Genomic DNA, 20740 nt, shown 5'->3' on the forward strand with positions numbered 1-20740 from the left:
GGACATCACAAGAAAGGGAAGGAAGGTGTTAATCTTTTGTGGAATTTCAAAAATATATGATTTAATACAGTTTAAATGTTTACAAATTAGATGCGTTGAAATGAAAGCAACTTCCGTAAAGGAACACTCAGATTATAATGAATGATATTATGTCTGTTCTCTGTAAAGTATGTACAGATTGGTGTAATCTAGAGCCAAGCATGATGATTTTAAATCGCACGGGTATCCTTCTCTTGACACACTTGCTGAATTATGCAAGAAAACGTGACGACAAACAACATTGAGTCATTAATGAGGCTGTCTAGACAGCACAGGTGAGCACAGGTAGGCCTAGAAACAGAGTTGTTGGTGGTTGCAGTCCTGGTACTCCCCTTTATATGAATTTAGTGCAAAATCACCAAATGTATATATGCAAATGAGGGCACATTTCTTTATTTAATTTAAAATATACCTGATATAATAACACAATGTACAGTATATATATATATGAGTGCATTATAAGAAAAAAAGTGAAATGTCGAATGCCTGAATTCGAACCAAAATGCCTGAATTCTATTATTTGTGCTATAATTCCATCAATATCTGATTAAAAAAGGTTTGGAGTGTCTTCACTCACTGACCAACTATTGCATTTATTAGAATCATTTTTTTTTTAAATACAAAAATAAACTTTTAACAATATAGAGTGCTGCTGCTACCTTATTATCTACCTAGAGGCATTATTTTCTCTCCTCTTCTTTAATGTCTAATCAACAGTAAAAGGGTGTTACACACACACACACACACTGAACTCTCATTTTACTGGATCAATGCCTTTGACCTAATGGGAGCTGACTGGGCTGATTGGCTCACAACCACACTCACACACCCACACGCACACGCACACACTGTCATTGTGGCATCTAACACACTGCAGCAGCTACCCTTCAACCAGTAAGTACAGCCTGTCACTTTGTGGAACACTGGCCTGCTGTCAGTCTGTCACAGACATAGCCTTGACACTTATATAATGGTCTGCACTGATTCAGTAGTCTGCTCTGCCCTTATACAATAGTCTGCATCACAGTCACATTCAAAGTTATGGCTCTGTGTGAATTGTGAACATGACTAATACACAGTAGACTGCAACACAGCACTGCATTACAATTGTACTGTATTATCAAATTGTATTGGTCACATGCGCAGAATACAACAGGTAGACCTTACCTTGAAATGATTACTTACGAGCCCCTAACTAACAATGCCGTTTAAAAAAATACAGTTAAGAGATAAAAGTAACAAGTAATTGAAGAGCAGCAGTAAAATAACAATAGCGAGACAATATACAGGTGGGGTACCGATACAGAGTCAATGTGCGGGGGCACCGGTTAGTTGAGGTAGTATGTCCATTACCTACCTATTACCTATGCATAGATGACAACAGAGAGTAGCAGTGGTGTACGGGGGGAGGGGGGCACTGCAAATAGTCTGGGTAGACATTTGACTAGATGTTCAGGAGTCTTATGGCTTGGGGGGGTAGAAGCTGTTTAGAAGCCTCTTGGACCTAGACTTGGTGCTCCGGTACCGCCTGCCGTGAGTTAGCAGAGACCCTAGTCTATGACTAGGGTGACTGGAGTCTTTGACAATTTTTAGGGTCTTCCTCTGACACCGCCTGGTATAGAGGTCCTGGATGGCAAGAAGCTTGGCCCCAGTGATGTACTGGGCCATTTGCACTACCGATCTGTAGTGCCTTGCGGTCGGAGGCCAAGCAGTTGCCATACCAGGCAGTGATGCAACCAGTCAGGATGCCCTTGATGGTGCAGCTGTAGAACCTGTTGAAGATCTGAGGACCCATGCCAAATATTTTCAGTCTCCTGAGGGGGAAAAGGTTTTGTCGTGCCCTCTTCATGGCTGTCTTTGTGTGCTTGGATCATGTTAGTTCGTTGGTGATGTGGACACCAAGGAACTTGAAACTCTCAACCTACTCCACTGCAGCCCCATCGATGAGAATGCGGTTGTGCTCGGTCCTCTTTTTCCTGTAGTCCACAATCATTTCCTTTGTCTAGATCACATTGAGGGAGAGGTTGTTGTCCTGGCACCACACGGCCAGGTCTCTAACCTCCTCCCTATAGGCTGTCTCGTCATTGTCGGTGATCAGGCCTACCACTCTTGTGTCATTGGCAAATGTAATGATGGTGTTGGAGTCATGCCTGGCAGTGCAGTCATGAGTGAACAGGGAGTACAGGAGGGGACTGAGCATGCACCCCTGAGGGCCCCTGTGTTGAGGATCAGCGTGGCGGATGTGTTGTTACCTACCCTTACCACCTGGGTGCAGCCCGTCACGATGTCCAGGATCCAGTTGCAGAGGGAGGTGTTTAGTCCCAGGATCCTTAGCTTATTGATGAGCTTGGAGGGCACTATGGTGTTGAATGCTGAGCTGTAGTAAATGAATAGCATTCTCACATAGGTGTTCCTTTAGTCCAGGTCGGAAAGGGCAGTGTGGAGTGCAATAGAGATTGCATCATCTGTGGATCTATTGGAGCGGTATGCAAATTGGAGTGGATCTAGGGTTTCTGGGATGATGGTGTTGATGTGAGCCATGACCAGCCTTTCAAAGCACTTCATGGCTAAATATGTGAGTGCTACAGGTCGGTAGTCGTTTAGGCAGTTTACCTTAGTGTTCTTGGGCACAGGGACTATGGTTGTCTGCTTAAAACATGTTGGTATTACAGACTCAGACAGGGAGAGGTTGAAAATGTCAGTGAAGACACTTGCCAGTTTGTCAACGCATGCTCACAGTACACGTCCTGTAATCTGTCTGTTCAAAAAATGTTGAACTAAGAACAGATATAGCCCCTGGTTCACTCCAGACCTGACTGCCCTTGACCAGCACAAAAACATCCTGTGGCGTACTGCATTAGCCTCGAATAGCCCCCCGTGATATGCAACTTTTCAGGAAGTTAGTAACCAATATACACAGGAAGTTAGGAAAGTAAAGGCTAGCTTTTTCAAACAGAAATTTGCATCCTGTAGCACAAACACCAGAAAGTTCTGGGACACTGTATAGAACATGGAGAATAAGAGCACCTCATCCCAGCTGCCCACTGCACTGAGGCTAGGAAACACTGTCACCACCGATAAATCCACGATAATCAAGAATTTCAATAAGCATTTTTCTACGGCTGGCCATGCTTTTCACCTCGCTACCCCTACCCCGGTCAACAGCTCTGCACCCCCCACAGTAACTTGCCCAAGCCTCCCCATTTCTCCTTCACCCAAATCCAGATAGCTGATGTTCTGAAAGAGCTGCCAACATCTGGACCCTACAAATCAGCTGGGCTAGACAATCTGGACCCTCTCTTTCTATAATTATCCGTCGCAATTATTACAACCCCTATTACTAGCCTGTTCATCCTCTCGTTTGTATCGTCTGAGATTCCCAAAGATTGGAAAGCTGCGGGGGGGGAGAACCTCTAGACCCAAACTGTTACAGACCTATATCTATCCTACCCTGCCTGTCTAAGGTCTTTGAAAGCCAAGTTAACAAACAGATCACCGACCATTTCGAATCCCACCATACCTTCTCCGCTATGCAATCTGGTTTCCGAGTTGGTCATGGGTAAACCTCAGCCACGCTCAAGGTCCTAATCAATATCATAACCGCCATCGATTAAAGACAATACTGTGCAACTGTTTTCATCGACCTGGCCAAGGCTTTCAACTCTGTCAATCACCACATTCTTATCGGCAGACTCAACAGCCTTGGTTTCTCAAATGACTGCCTCACCTGGTTCACCAACTACTTCTGGCAGTCTCTATGGGGGTGCCACAGGGTTCAATTCTCGGGCTGACTCTTTTCTCTGTACACATCAATGATGTTGCTCTTGCTGCTGGTGATTCTCTGATCCACCTCTACGCAGATGACACCATTCTGTATACTTCTGGCCCTTCTTTGGACACTGTGTTAACTAATCTCCAGACGAGCTTCAATGCCATACAACTCTCCTACAACTCTCCTTCTGTTGCCTCCAACTGCTCTTAAATGCAAGTGAAACTAAATGCATGCTCTTCAACCGATCGCTGCCCGCACGACTAGCCTCACTACTCTGGACGGTTCTGACTTAGAATATGTGGACAACTACAAATACCTTGGTATCTGGTTAGACTGCAAACTTTCCTTCCAGACTCACATTAAGCATCTCCAATCCCAAATTAAATATAGAATCGGCTTCCTATTTCGCAAACAAAGCATCCGTCACTCGTGCTGTCAAACACACCCTCGTAAAACTGACTATCCTACCAATCCTTCACTTCAGCGATGTAATTTACAAAATAGTCTCCAACACTCTACTCAGCAAATTGGATGCAGTCTATCACAGTGCCATCCGTTTTGTCACCAAAGCCCCATATACTACAGACCACTGCGACCTGTATCCTCTCGTTGGCTGGCCCTCACTTCATATTTGTTTCCAAACCAACTGGCTCCAGGTCATCTATAAGTCTTTGCTAGATAAAGCCCCGTCTTATCTAAGCTCACTGGTCACCATAGCAGTACCCACCCATAGCACGCGCTCCAGCAGGTATATTTCACTGGTCACCCCCAAAGCGAATTCCTCCTTTGGCCACCTTCCCTTCCAGTTCTCTGCTGCCAATGACTTGAACGAATTGCAAAAATCACTGAAGCTGGAGACTCATATCTCCCTTACTAACTTTAAGCATCAGCTGTCAGAGCAGCTTACAGATCATTGCACCTGTACATAGCCCATCTGTGATTTGCCCACCCAACTACCTCATCCCCATATTATTATTATTATTTTTTGCTCCTTTGCACCCCAGTATCTCTACATGCACATTCATCTTCTGCACATCTATCAGTCTAGTGTTTAATGCTAAATTGTAATTATTTTCCCACTATGGCTTATTTATTGCCTTACCTTCCTAATCTTACTTCATATGCACACACTGTATATAGACTTTTCTCTTGTGTTATTGACTGTACATTTGTTTATTTCTGTGTTGTTTGTGTCGCACTGCTTTGCTTCATCTTGGCCAGGTCGCAGTTGTAAATGAGAACTTGTTCTCAACTGGCCTAACTGGTTAAATAAAGGTAAATAAAAAATAAAATGTAACGTTGCAGTGAAGTGACATAAATCGATGTAATGATGCAGCCAACCACCAGAGGATGGCAAATATAAGTTTATTTGACAGAGGGTGTTTATGTGGTCCTAGAAAGGTCTGGATTGCTGTCTTCTGACTTACTAAATCAATAAAATAAGTAATGTAAACATTACTAAAGTAAAGTAATTCTAGTGCCCAGTTTCGGGGACTGTCAGCTTAAGGGGTTAAAATAATTAAATATTTCTGTTTAGTATGATAGTAAATTAAGATGTACTTCAATTACATATATTTCTTACTACTTTAACTACTTTAAAAATGCTCCTTAACACAATTTAACCAGGCGCTCTAGACTAGAGCTTCCATAGGGACTTTACAGCAGGCTGAATGTTTGATGTCCCTAGTATTACACTCCAAGCAACTCAACTATGGGACTAAAACATGTTAAAAATAACTCCCATGGAAGATATATATCCTGTCGGCCATTTTGGAGAGAAGAAAGGGAATGGATACTTCCCATGGTGACACAGCACTATACTGTGTACCACATGATCAAGGGCCCCATATTCTGTTTACTGTCGGCAACAAGAAAGACAGAGATATCATAGGAAAACATACACACTTACATGGCAGGCACAGAGAGAATAAAATTGTTGGATCGCTTAGCTAAAACGCACAAGCCTGGAAAGTAGTTTTTTTATCCTCTTATGTTTGTTATGTAGTAAATCTTTAGTAAATCTTTTCCTGTGACGCACATGGTGTTGCATTCCCATGTCTGAAATAAAGCTCGATTTGATATGAAGTGTTGAAAGTTGTGGCTTTAAGTTCTGAACATCTAAAACCAGGAGCTAATATCATCCAAATCCCTCTTTTAGCTTAAGATAAAGTTAGCATAGTGATGTAGCATGTAGCCTTCTCCCCATGCTCCCTCATTTTGTCTCCTGTCCCCCGTTTGCCTGACAGATGTTTTGTGGAGTCTTTGTGTTGACTTGAGAGGTTGTTTACCAAAGCAGCTGAGTCTTCCACCTGGATGCCCTTGTCTTAGTTATAGCAGCCTCACAGGAGAAAAGAGCATTGGGTTGGAGAAAAATTGCCCTCCTTTAAACTATAGCAAACAATTCAATGGCGCCTAGCTATCATAGACACAGTGCTGCATAGAGTACTGATAGTGGGATGCTCAGTTTCTTGTACAACCTCGGAAAACTACACACAGACTCACAGGCAGACACAGGTGCGCAAATGGACATGCGCGCGCGCACACACACACACACACACACACACACGCACACCTTCCACAATCATAATCTACCTGGTGTGCAGCAACTCCAGAGACCTTGACTTAATTACAGTGTTTTTCTTAATCGTTTCTGTATGCACATACATTATTGTACAGCAGGTCCCACAGCTATACGATTAGGAAAAGATACATATCTACACGATTAGGGAGTCGGAGAGTGGAGGTGTGGAGGTGGAGCGATGCCGATACAAGATTTTCCATTGGCTTATCTTGAATCATCCCAACAGTAGCTTATGATAGACTTGAAGACTTGATCTGTTAATACTACATAGTGGGCATTCTACAGAACTTGAGTTTACACCAGCCTGATATTCTAGTAAGCTATTTGTTTGCTTCAGATGGTTTTATACCTGTGCAGTAACACTGTAATTAAGGACAATACTGTATGACCATGTTGTGAAATGAGTCATTTCATTGTTCTGTAATTGTATAGTCATGGAGTAAACAGTTTACATTCTTACACATTTTAAATACACTAGTATATAGTCTATATAAAGTAGTTGAAGGTTATGGTTGCGTCACAATATCTGCACTTGTTCACTTATGGATTTGAAAGGAAATGAAAGGAAATTAATGGTATGCAAACTCCCTCTAGCCCATGTCTAAACAATTCCAATATTTTGATATGTTGGGGGAGTAGTGAACGAGTGAACACTTCAGGAGGAATGACAGAATATTGGGATGCAACCTATGTATTGAGAGAGTACACTGAGAGAAAATGTACACCACCAAATTGCCCCTCTGCGCTTCAGAGACAAAAAAAGCACACAATGAATAAATGAACAAAAACTACCACTACAATAATTTTGCCTGACACATTTTTATCATGGTTGACTAAAGTACACAAGTAAATTATCCTACCTTAGGTTCCTCAGCAACAAAGCACGGCCAAATAATTGTTCTTTATTCATTTACAGTATATTAATCTTTGAAGAAAATTACACCTAGTTTTCTATATCAAAGACTCTGTTAGTTATCTGTCATATTGACATTTTCACACAGATAGGCTGTGTTGTACTGAAATAATTGCTTTCACAGTAATTTAGTTCAATGACTTTCTGAAACATAAACGCAGAAGAAAGACGAGGTGGGCCATTACTCTGGATAGATTATCCAGTGTGTGTGTGTGTCTGTGTTTGTCCATGTGTGTGGTATCTCCTATCCTCTTATCTCCTGCTGTGGGGAGAGGAGTGGAGGTAGTGGGACGCAGGTAATCAGGATGACGAGATATGAAGAGCCACTGCAATGACCTCTTACTTACGTAATCATAGTCCATCACCTGGAGAAAAACACTCCGAACCAAGCCCCATCGGGGACGCACACACACACACACACACACACACACACACACACACACACACACACACACACACACAAAGCGAGCGAGCTAACAACTGCAGGAGATAAGAGGAGGTATTAGAACACAGTATATACAAACAATGAGAGATGGCTCTCAAAGAAAAGCTAATGCTCTACTGCGGTTTGTCTACCTGAGGAAAAACTCAGTGAGATAGACATGACTGGAATAGTCATTTAGCAACACAACACTGCCCAAGCAGAAAAATAATAGCTGCTCACTTTCAAACCTTAAGTTAAATTAGCAAGAAAGCAGCATTGTCTAATGGGTAACATGTTGACTGTTTAACAAAAATACACATTTCTTCCCCTAGCCCTGTACCATAATAAAAAGGCATATATTCGAAGAGCCAACGTTATCGGTGGGCCTTAGAGGGCTTGACCCGCCCTACTGTACCTCCTTGCCTGTCCAAATAAAATAAAAAAATATTGACAATTATAATAAATATAACTATTTCAATAGATACAAATGTTTGGGGTAATTTTACACAATTTTTCTCACAAATTTGAAGTTGCGATCGTCTCATCGCTGCAACTCCGCAACGGGCTCGCGAGGGATCGAGACATGCGTCCACTGAAACACAACCCGCCAGGCCTGCTTCATGACATAATGCTGGCTTAACTCCGAAGCCAGCCACACCATTGTCAGAGAAAACACCCTTTTGACTAACGACCCGAAGGCAGCTTGCTGGCATCCAGACCGCCACAAGGAGTCTCTAGAACATGATAACCTGGCCAAACCCTCCCCTAAGCCAGAGAACGCTGGGTCATTTATGCGCCGCCCTTATGGGACTCCTAGTTATGGGATCGAACCCCAGGCTGTAGTGGTGCCTCAGCACGGCGATGCAGTGCTTTAGACCTTTGTGTCTCTTGGAGGCCTATTCATAATTTATTTAACCGAGACGCGCGCCGACAGAAATTGTCATTGTCAGATAAAGCATCCGAGCAAGCGAAACATCAATGTCTCAGTACGTGTAGCCAATGTAGCTCATTGCTGTCTGGACTAAAAGAGTATGACATTCTCTTTTCTTGCCAGACCGCATCAGATACGTGGGGCTACATATTGTAAGACAGAAGGGCACTGTTTCGGTCGACCGGATGCTATTTGCGACTAACGTGCGAAGATAACCTACTTTTTTGAAGTGATTTGTTTTGCAATCAGATGGAAACATCATGACTGGTTGTGTTCATGTCACATTAAATCAAATCAAATCAAATCAAATTTTATTTGTCACATACACATGGTTAGCAGATGTTAATGCGAGTGTAGCGAAATGCTTGTGCTTCTAGTTCCGACAATGCAGTAATAACGAACAAGTAATCTAACTAACAATTCCAAAAAAACTACTGTCTTATACACAGTGTAAGGGGATAAAGAATATGTACATAAGGATATATGAATGAGTGATGGTACAGAGCAGCATAGGAAAGATACAGTAGATGATATCGAGTACAGTATATACATATGAGATAAGTATGTAAACCAAGTGGCATAGTTAAAGTGGCTAGTGATACATGTATTACATAAGGATGCAGTCGATGATATAGAGTACAGTATCAACGTATGCATATGAGATGAATAATGTAGGGTAAGTAACATTATATAAGGTAGCATTGTTTAAAGTGGCTAGTGATATATTTACATAATTTCCCATCAATTCCCATGATTAAAGTGGCTGGAGTAGAGTCAGTGTCATTGACAGTGTGTTGGCAGTAGCCACTCAATGTTAGTGGTGGCTGTTTAACAGTCTGATGGCCTTGAGATAGAAGCTGTTTTTCAGTCTCTCGGTCCCAGCTTTGATGCACCTGTACTGACCTCGCCTTCTGGATGACAGCGGGGTGAACAGGCAGTGGCTCGGGTGGTTGATGTCCTTGATGATCTTTATGGCCTTCCTGTAGCATCGGGTGGTGTAGGTGTCCTGGAGGGCAGGTAGTTTGCCCCCGGTGATGCGTTGTGCAGACCTCACTACCCTCTGGAGAGCCTTACGGTTGAGGGCGGTGCAGTTGCCATACCAGGCGGTGATACAGCCCACCAGGATGCTCTCGATTGTGCATCTGTAGAAGTTTGTGAGTGCTTTTGGTGACAAGCCGAATTTCTTCAGCCTCCTGAGGTTGAAGAGGCGCTGCTCCGCCTTCCTCACGATGCTGTCTGTGTGAGTGGACCAATTCAGTTTGTCTGTGATGTGTATGCCGAGGAACTTAAAACTTGCTACCCTCTCCACTACTGTTCCATCGATGTGGATGGGGGTGTTCCCTCTGCTGTTTCCTGAAGTCCACAATCATCTCCTTAGTTTTGTTGACGTTGAGTGTGAGGTTATTTTCCTGACACCACACTCCGAGGGCCCTCACCTCCTCCCTGTAGGCCGTCTCGTCGTTGTTGGTAATCAAGCCTACCACTGTTGTGTCGTCCGCAAACTTGATGATTGAGTTGGAGGCGTGCATGGCCACGCAGTCGTGGGTGAACAGGGAGTACAGGAGAGGGCTCAGAACGCACCCTTGTGGGGCCCCAGTGTTGAGGATCAGCGGGGAGGAGATGTTGTTGCCTACCCTCACCACCTGGGGGCGGCCCGTCAGGAAGTCCAGTACCCAGTTGCACAGGGCGGGGTCGAGACCCAGGGTCTCGAGCTTGATGACGAGCTTGGAGGGTACTATGGTGTTGAATGCCGAGCTGTAGTCGATGAACAGCATTCTCACATAGGTATTCCTCTTGTCCAGATGGGTTAGGGCAGTGTGCAGTGTGGTTGAGATTGCATCGTCTGTGGTCAGGTAGGGTGGAGGTGATGTGGTCCTTGACTAGTCTCTCAAAGCACTTCATGATGACGGATGTGAGTGCTACGGGGCGGTAGTCGTTTAGCTCAGTTACCTTAGCTTTCTTGGGAACAGGAACAATGGTGGCCCTCTTGAAGCATGTGGGAACAGCAGACTGGTATAGGGATTGATTGAATATGTCCGTAAACACACCGGCCAGCTGGTCTGCGCATGCTCTGAGGGCGCGGCTGGGGATGCCGTCTGGGCCTGCAGCCTTGCGAGGGTTAACACGTTTAAATGTCTTACTCACTTCGGCTGCAGTGAAGGAGAGACCGCATATTTCCGTTGCAGGCCGTGTCAGTGGCACTGTATTGTCCTCAAAGCGGGCAAAAAAGTTATTTAGTCTGCCTGGGAGCAAGACATCCTGGTCCGTGACTGGGCTGGGTTTCTTCCTGTAGTCCGTGATTGACTGTAGACCCTGCCACATGCCTCTTGTGTCTGAGCCGTTGAATTGAGATTCTACTTTGTCTCTGTACTGGCGCTTAGCTTGTTTGATAGCCTTGCGGAGGGAATAGCTGCACTGTTTGTATTCAGTCATGTTACCAGACACCTTGCCCTGATTAAAAGCAGTGGTTCGTGCCTTCAGTTTCACACGAATGCTGCCATCAATCCACGGTTTCTGGTTAGGGAATGTTTTAATCGTTGCTATGGGAACGACATCTTCAACGCACGTTCTAATGAACTCGCACACCGTATCAGCGTATTCGTCAATGTTGTTAAAAGGTAGTCTAATACATGCTCACAGTTGTTACTATAAATCCCACAATAGAACCACTAAAGCAGTCATTTGGACTGCTCATGAATGAAAAAAATGTATTACTCTACCATTTTTAAAGTCAAGCCCCCCTCCGTCCTTGACTTTTCCTAAATAAGTCTATAATGCACACTGGCGTTGTTAGAACCTTAATATCACATACAGAACTGGTACTCAAATCAAATAAAATTGTATTAGTCACATACACGTATTTAGCAGATGTTATTGCGGGTGTAGAGAAATGCTTGTGTTTCTAGCTCTGAGAGTGCAGTAATATCTAACAAATAATATCTATCAATTTCACAACATATACCCAATACACACAAATCTAAGTAAAATAATGGAATTAAGAATATATAAATATATGGACGAGCAATGTCAGAGCGGCATAAACTAAGATACTGTAGAATAACAGTAGAAATGTATATAGGCAGCAGCCTCTAATGTGCTAGTGATGGCTATTTAACAATCTGATGGCCTTGAGAAAAAAGCTGTTTTTCAGTCTCTCGGTCCCAGCTTTGATGCACCTTTACTGACCTCATCTTCTGGATGATAGCGGGGTGAACAGGCAGTGGCGCCGAAGAACATGGCTGACGTTTTACATTCTCCCAACCAATTGTGCTATTTTGTTAGTTTTCTTTGCTTTTTGTGTAACTTATTTTTGTACTTGTTTTGTACATAATGTTGCTGCTACCGTCTCTTATGACCGAAAATAACTTCTGGACATCAGAACAGCGATTACTCACCGCGGGCTGGAAGAAACTACTGCTACTCACTGGAACAGGCACAGATCCCTGTAAGTTGCTTGAAGAAATGACGCAGGACAAGGGGTCACAGATCGGTCTGCCTTCTGAGAATCCGTAGGCGAGCAAGTAAACTCCCACTGCCATCTGTTCTTCTTGCTAACGTGCAATCATTGGAAAATAAAATTGATGTCCTACGATTAAGATTATCCTACCAACGGGATATTAAAAACTGTAATATCTTATGTTGCACCGAGACCTGGCTGAACGACGATATGGATAATATAGAGCTGATGGGATTTTCCATGCACCGGCAGGACAGAGAAGCTACCTCTGGTAAGAAGATAGGTGGGACTGTGTCTATTTCTCAATAAGTTGGTGCACAATGTCTAATATTAAATTATTCTCAAGGTATTGTTTGACTGAGGTAGAGTACCTTAAGATAAGCTGTAGACCACACTATCTACCGAGAGAGTTCTCTCTATATTACTCGTAGCCATCTATTTACCACCACAGAATGAAGCTGGCACTAAGACCGCTCTCAACCAACTCTATAAGGCCATAGGCAAAGAAGAAAATCCTCACCAAGAAAAGGCGCTCCTAATGGCCAGGGACTTTAATGCAGGCAAACTTTAATCAGTTTTACCAAATTTTTACCAGCATGTCACATGTGCAACCAGAGGGAAATAAATCCTAGACCACCTTTACTCCACACACAGAGATGCATACAAAGCTCTCCTCCGCCCTACATTTGGCAAATCTGGCCATAATTCTATCCTCCTGATTCCTGCTTACAAGCAAAAACGAAGGCAGGAAGTATCAGTGACTTGCTCAATATGCAAGTGGTCAGATGACGTGGATGTTACACTCCATGACTGTTTTGCTAGCACAGACTGGAATATGTCCCGGGATTCATCCAATGGCATTGAGGAGTACACCATGACATCGCCCCACAGCGACCGTACGTACATATCCCAACCAGAAACCATGGATTACAGGCAACATCCACATCGAGCTAAAGGCCCGAGCTGCCGCTTTCAAGGAGCGGGAGACTAATCCGGACACTAATAAGAAATCCCGCTATGCCCTCAGACTAACCATCAAACAAGCAAAGCGGCAATACAGGATTAAGATTGAATCCTACTACACCGGCTCTGATGCTCGTTGGATGTGGCAGGGCTTAAAAACTATTAAGGACTACAAAGGGAAACCCAGACGCGAGCTGACCAGTGACGCGAGCCTACCAGATGAGCTAAAAGCCTTTTATCTTTTTATGCTCGCTTCGAGGCAAGCAACACTGAAGCATACATGAGAGCACCAGCTGTTCTGGATGACTGTGTGATAATGCTCTCGGTAGACCAAAACCAAAACCTTTTAAACAGGTCAACATTCACTAAGCCGCAGAGCCAGACGGATTACCAGGACGTGTACTCAAAGCATGCGCGGACAAACTGTTAAGTGACTTCACTTGACAGTTTGACACCTCTTGACTCCTCTCCCTGACCGAGTCTGTAATACCTACATGTTTCAAGCAGACCACCATAGTCCCTGTGCCCAAGGAAGCGAAGGTAACCTGCCTAAAGGATTACCGCCCGTAGCACTCACATCGGTAGCCATGAAGTGCTTTGAAAGGCTGGTCATGGCTCACATCAACAGCATCCTCCCGGACACCCTAGACCCACTCCAATTCGCATACCGCCCCAACAGATCCACAGATGACGCAATCTCAATCGCACTACACACTGCGCTTTCACACCTGGACTAAAGGAACACCTATGTGAGAATGCTGTTCATTGACTACAGCTCAGCGTTCAACACCATAGTGCCCACAAAGCTCATCACTAAGCTAAGGATCCTGGGACTGAACACCTCACTCTGGAACTGGATCCGGGACTTCCTGACGGACCGCCCCCAGGTGGTAAGAGTAGGCAACAACGCGTCTGCCACGCTGATCCTTAACACGGGGGCCCCTCAGGGGTGTGTACTTAGTCCCCTCCTGTACTCCCTGTTCACCCATGATTGCGTGGCCAAACACGACTCCAACACCATCATTAAGTTTGCTGACCACACAACAGTGGTAGGTCTGATCACCAACAACGATGGTAGGCCTATAGGGAGGAGGTCAGACAACTGGCAGTGTGGTGCCAGGACAACAACCTCTCCCTCAACGTGAGCAAGACAACGGAGATGATCATGGACTACTGGAAAAGGCGGGCTGAACAGACCCCCATTAACATCGACGGGGCTGTAGTGGAGCGGGTCGAGAGTTACAAGTTCCTAGTTGTACACATCACCAACGAACTATCATAATCCTAACATACCAAGACAGTCGTGAAGAGGGTAAGACTAAACCTTTTCCCCCTCAGCAGACTGAAAAGATTTGGCATTGGTCCACAGATCCTCAAAAAGTTCTACAGCTGCACCATCGAGACCATCCTGACCGGTTGCATCACCACCTGGTATGGCAACTGCTCGGCATCTGACCATAAGGCGCTACAGAGTGTAGTGCATATGGCCCAGTACATTACTGGAGCCAAACTTCCTGCCATCCAGGACCTATATAATAGGCGGTGTCAGAGGAAAGCCCATAGAATTGAGGAAAGCCCATCTCAATTGTGCATCGGTAAAGGGTTGTGAGTCTTTTAGGTGCCAAGCTAAATTTCTTCAGCCTCCTGAGGTTGAAGAGGCATTATTGTGCCTTCTTCATCACACTGTCTGTGTGGGTGAACCATTTCAGTTTGTCACTGATGTGTTTCCTACCTTCACCACCTGGGGGCGGCCCATCAGGAAGTCCAGGACCCAGATGCACAGGATGGAGTTCAGACCCAGGGCCTCAAGCTTAATGATGAGCTTGGAGGGTACTATGGTGTTGAATGCTGAGCTATAGTCAATCAACAGCATTCTTACATAGGTATTCCTCTTGTCCAGATGGGATAGGGCAGTGTGATGGTGACTGCATCGTCTGTCGATCTATTGGGGCGGTAAGCAAATTGAAGTGGGTCTAAGGTGACAGGTAAGGTGGAGGTGATATGATCCTTGACTAGTCTCTCAAAGCACTTCATGATGACAGAAGTGAGTGCTACGGGGTCATTTAGTTCAGTTAGCTTTGCTTTCTTGGGTATAGGAACAATGATGGCCATCTTGATGCATGTGGGGACAGCAGACTGGGATAGGGAGAGATTGAACATGTCCATGAACATACCAGCCAGCTAGGGATGCCATCTGGGCCAGCAGCCTAGCGAGGTTTAACATGCTTAAATGTCTTACTCACTTCGGGCCATGGAGAAGGAGAGCCCACAGTCCTTGGTAGCGGGCCGTGTCAGTTGCACTGTGTTATCCTCAAAGCGGGCGAAGAAGGTGTTTAGCTTGTTTAGCTTATAGGAGGGCAGGTCATTTTTTTATATGGTTTTCCCCGTTGCCCCTCCTTCTCTCGACAGCAGGGCCTGCTCCCCTCCTCCCAATAGTTGACGATAGATGCCGTGCCCAGTTCATAATCACCCTGATAATTGCCTTGAAAGTGAACCTAAACTATACCGAAACTAATTTCACACATACAATAACAGATTAAATAAATAAAGTATGATGAGGGAGAATGGATGAGTTGATGAGCAAGGGGAAACAAATGATGCATAATTATGTAATCACCAATTGCGAATCAAGAACAGTGCGGGCCATTCTATGGCATTGATTGATTCTAATTCTAATGTCAAAATGTTATGTACTCTGTTATCAGTCTACTCTGGCCTACTTGTAGTACACGGTGAGAGCGTGAGTAATTTACAATGGCAAGAAGACCAAGACCAATGGATGCTACGTTAGTGTTGCTACAGAATCTGAATGAAAACGGCTCAGATGGTGTGGAAGAAATGAATCAGGATGACATCGCCCGATGAGTATTCTTCTGATTCTGAGCCTCAACCTGAACCTACACCTCCGAGGCCTAAGTGCAAAAAAAGACAGAACTGTGAGCAGTGAGCAGGTGCCCACGCCACCACCAAATGGAACGGTGAGACCGGAGAGAGGATGGCACCATTTGGAATAGAACAAGCTGGTGAGAATTCCACGGGCTATTATCTGCACAAAATGTCCTCACTGAGAGAGTAGGTCCTACATCTCAAGCAAGAAACAAAAAATAGGCAAATGCAACTCAACTGCTTTCGTTGTTTACGCTATGTGACATGGGCATGCTCCAACTGACAATGGACTTTTTGACTGCTGTCATATTAACATTTCTATTCACTATGCCATTATTTATTTTGTGATGATTTTCACTATTATCAAGCACACACGTTGTCACCATTTGACCATGCATCTTGCTGACCGTGCGTCTTGATGGTTCCAACACCAATGCTTTCTGTTTCATAGTTGTAACAATATATATAAACAAATTAAAATGTCCAATATATCCACATAGGAGGTCCAGTGGGGGGAAAAAACGTGCCCCGTATGAAAATCAAATGCCCCTCCAACCGGTTCGTTCTGGAGCCGGCCCTAATTCTAAGTAGTATGCTAGTATAGACAATGGAACAGTGGAGGTTCTCCTGGGTCAAAAGTCAGAGGTCATAGGTCAGCTCACCTGCTCCAGTTTCCAGTGGAACTCTGCAGGGCGGAAGGTGTCAACCTGGGTGAAGTCTCTCCTGAGCAGGAAAACCAGACGGCAGTTGTGGACGTACAGGGAGTAGTGGTGCCGGTTCATCTCTGTAGAAGGATATGGGTATGTTACAGAAACTGGCAATTACAGGCTTATAACATTCATAAACGTTTGAGTTATGATAACTTCCTTATCTAGCCAGAACAGAATAGAGATATCCTCTATTCTCATTCACAGAAAAACATAGACATTCTAGACGGTACACTGCATAAAATAAAATAAATATTTCAAGATATTCAACCAAAAAAGCTATTTTCCACAGTTAAGAGTGAAAATAAATGATGTTATACAAATGCTCTGCTAAAGTGGTATCTGAAATTATATCTGTCATTATGGACAAAGGAGCTTATTGGTGCAAAATGTCCTGTAAATGCTATTGACGTGTGCCACTTTGAATTAAACCCTGCCACTTCACGAGGAAGCTCAATAAATGTCACAAGCTCCCTGTGCCATTGTGACATTGTGAAAGGCCCTGTGGGACGCTAATGAGGTGTGTGACTTCACAGCTTTTCTCTCATGGTGGCACTTTTCATCATAAACCCCCCCCCCCCTGTGCTTTTCCTTGGAGCCGCTGGGGTTACACACAGGGCTGTTTTGGCCGTGCATATTGATGGACTCTCCTTTTCGCTCAGTGTGAGAGGAGAGCTCGATGGAATCAATAAGAGCCTGTCAGGCCGCCTGTCTCCAGTCACACCTTCACAGCTCCACTTAGTCTGACTCTGAAACTAGAAGTGGTCGACAGATGACAAAACAACCTCTGGATTTACGCGACTACGCCACCACGTTGGGCGCCAACTGTCTTCACATTGGAAGCTCCTTTCTTATACCTTACATTGAACAATAAATAGTAGCTGGAATAGTGGCTATTGCTTTGATTCTCTCTTAAAATCTTGTGACAGAAGATAAATAGCCTCAATTTGGGCAATAGCTCCACCACCGCACCACCATAAAATCATGCTTTGATTAACAATGAACTAGGATGGATCAAATCCCACAAATGAACCCCTTCCTGCTCTCACCGGTCTTGTCAGAGTTGCAGAGCAAGGTCTCCTTCTCAGCCCTCAGACCGGGGCTGGGCCCATGCTTCATCCACGTGGCGATGGTGAACTGGTCAGTCAGGTTCTGTGGAACCACCCGCTCCGGCACGTTGGAGGCCTGCCGCCCGTCGAAGCGGAAGATGAGGTCGCTATCCCGCCCACTGTCTGTCAGCAGCGAGGCCGTCCAATTGGTGGAAGCGCTGGGGGCGGGGAGGAGGTCCGTGCTGCCGGACGCCGCACCTGGAGGACCAATTAAAGATGAGAACAGTCCGTGGGTGACATTTTGACACACGAAAAGTGACACAAAGATTGAAAGGATGCTTGTAACGTTTGAGTAGGAAGATACCTAAAAACCTCTAATCCCACGATGTCCATGCAGGGTGTCGTACGGGAGATAAGATGCTGAACTGTTGCAGAACAGTCTCTTCATTGGAAAAGGTATTTGACATCTGTCTATTTCTCACCACAGCGTCACCCTCTCCATGTCACACAAGAGTTGACAGTATGAATCTAACGAGCGATGAATGACCCTGTATGTTAAGACACTTGTTTCTGTCCCCGAAATCCACACCCCGACCCACCCCTTTGAAGAAACAGGCCAGCTCTTTTAAAACTATGCCACATTCAAGCCTGTCAATCGATAGGGACGCATAAATCCACGCCCAGGCCTCTTTAAACTGTGTCAGGACTTTCACTGTGATCAGGAGGAGAGAGAAGTTGATGAGATTCAGTCTCATACTCTCACTCTGCAGAGTTTTCAGAAGGCCTTGTCAAATCTGTGACCCCTGCCTTCTTTTCATATTATTTTTTGTATTGACCAGCCCACGTCTGACCATGAAAGCTATGAATTATTCAAAATTCCAACCATTCTCTGCTTAGGAAATAAAGTCCTTTTTTCTACCCATTTTTTTTTTGTTTGGACAAATTTTTCAAAATTGAACGGTAGGATGTTGACCAAATTCAATTATCTTTAAAGTAGCTCTAGAAAATAACATGGTGGCCCTCTTGAGCAATCTCTGTGTGTTCTCTATTTATGTGTACCGGTATTTGTACTCTCACAGAAATCAATGTTGCTATTACAATTTGTTTTGTCGCTTATTAGATAACGATTATGGAGCTTTGGAAAAGCTCCTGGCTTGCAAACTTTGCATACTAAAGGAGTAGGGAAAGACTTCTGCATCCAAATGAACATATCAAGTATGCAGGTGTAGCCATTACTCAAACACATAAAGACTTAGGCTCGAGTCGAACAAGAAACTGTTATTGCTGCATATACATTTTTTTAAACCAACCATATCACGCTTCAGTTTTTCACTACAGGAAATAAAATCCAAGAAAGAAATATATAGAAAATCTGGGACAGTTCACATTTTCAAGTCTTCACAATGAAAATGTTCACTTGAGCAGATTTCCTCCCAGAATTATTAATAACAATGATTCATACGTTTGATCAAATATAGACATTTCATTTAGCATATGCTCTTATAGAGCAGGACTTTCACTGTGATCGTGAGGAGAGAGAAGTTAGGGTTAAGTGCCTTGCTCAAGGGCACAGACAGATTTTTCACTTAGTCAGCACAGGGATTCAAACCAGCGACCTTTCAGTTACTGGCTCAACGCTCTTAACCGCTAGGCTACCTGCCGCCTACCTGTAGATTTACAAATTACAATGAAATGACTCAACGTGGCAAAACATTAGAATTTAGAGTAGTTACAACCATTAATGAGTTGAGTGAAATAGAAACAACACACCCAATTGTAATTAACGCATTAAGTGTAATTAACGCATTACACAATGTGCAACTGAACACAGGATGAAATATTATGAGAACATTTGATTCTTTTATTTTCTCTCTTTCCCTTGTGGCTTACCACAGAGTTTCTGTAGGGACTTCTCAGAGTAGGTCTCTCGGTCGCAGCCCTTCCCAATGTGGCTGGTCTGCAGCTCCACCATGGCTCTCACCGCCGACAGCGGGCCGTCACAAGTCTCAAGGTGCATCTTGGGAAACAGTTGCTTGCTTCCCGTTCCGGGCTCATAGTCCATTCGTTTGTTCCAGCCTGGGAGAACAGGAGAAATATATAGTTTATTATTCCCAATAGAACATGTATTTTTCCTAATGCTTAGTAATTCAGATTCCAAAACTGGCTTGATAGGGCATAACTGTACTGAAATATTTGATCACTATTGCGCTACTGTAGATACAAACATTTCTAAATAGAACATTTAATTACTTCTGAAACAGTAAGAAATACAAATAATCACCTAGAAACGATAAATGCTTTCAGCCACTGGCCAGGCTCTCCCACTGTTGTATTATTCACCATTTGCATGTTTGGTATTTCACTTTGGGTGAAGGTCAGACCCTTAGCCTGTTTTCAGCTCAGCATATTTTATCCTACAGTATCTTTCACTACTATAGCCAGGCTAGCTCCAGCACAGAGCCAATGCTACAGAGGAAAAGGGTTCCACTGAATACCAGAGCCAGCCTCTGAATTTGAAGGCATCACGGAGCACTCCTCACTAAAGCTAAACAGGTGACAGATGACTTCACACACCAAGAAGCTTAAGGGGAAGTGAGGTTCTGACACAGGAGGCTACGCTATGCTAACTGCTAACCCACTGTGCTTGCTAATCCATGTGCTTGCTAATCCACACAATTGAGTGTTGGCAACACGTATGAACGGGGTCTGCTATCATGGTCTTCCATATCAAACCAATAACCCTTATCTGACACAAAAAGAAAGAAAGGCTGACCATTCTGAGTTTAAATTAAATCAGGTCTTAGGCTGCTCAGTGGAATGTTTCTCCTGTAGCTAATGCTATAATGCTACAATGATCAACTTTGCTCTCAATGCTAATGAACATGCTACCACATATATAACACAGATATCAGTTTGTCTCTGTGAATGGTTTGTCCTCTGACAAATCAACTGTAAATTTTGGTGTTCCTCAAGGTTCTGTTTTGGGACCACTATTGTTTTCACTATATATTTTACCTC

At 44.1% G+C, this 20740-nt stretch overlaps 1 protein-coding gene across 2 annotated transcripts in view; it reads right to left on the reverse strand.

The window, feature by feature from the left end:
• LOC112260328 (calsyntenin-2) overlaps positions 1-20740 on the reverse strand; it is a 283471-nt gene that overhangs the window by 43888 nt on the left and 218843 nt on the right. For both annotated transcript variants that reach the window (XM_024435349.2, XM_042328627.1), the window contains 3 exons: positions 19613-19798; positions 17723-17980; positions 16629-16750 (listed from right to left, as the gene is read on the reverse strand). In XM_024435349.2, coding sequence (XP_024291117.1) covers positions 16629-16750; positions 17723-17980; positions 19613-19798 — 566 coding nt within the window. The remainder of the gene's footprint in view (positions 1-16628; positions 16751-17722; positions 17981-19612; positions 19799-20740) is intronic.

The sequence above is a fragment of the Oncorhynchus tshawytscha genome, linkage group LG10 (assembly GCF_018296145.1).
Source record: "Oncorhynchus tshawytscha isolate Ot180627B linkage group LG10, Otsh_v2.0, whole genome shotgun sequence".
Lineage (NCBI taxonomy): Eukaryota > Metazoa > Chordata > Actinopteri > Salmoniformes > Salmonidae > Oncorhynchus > Oncorhynchus tshawytscha.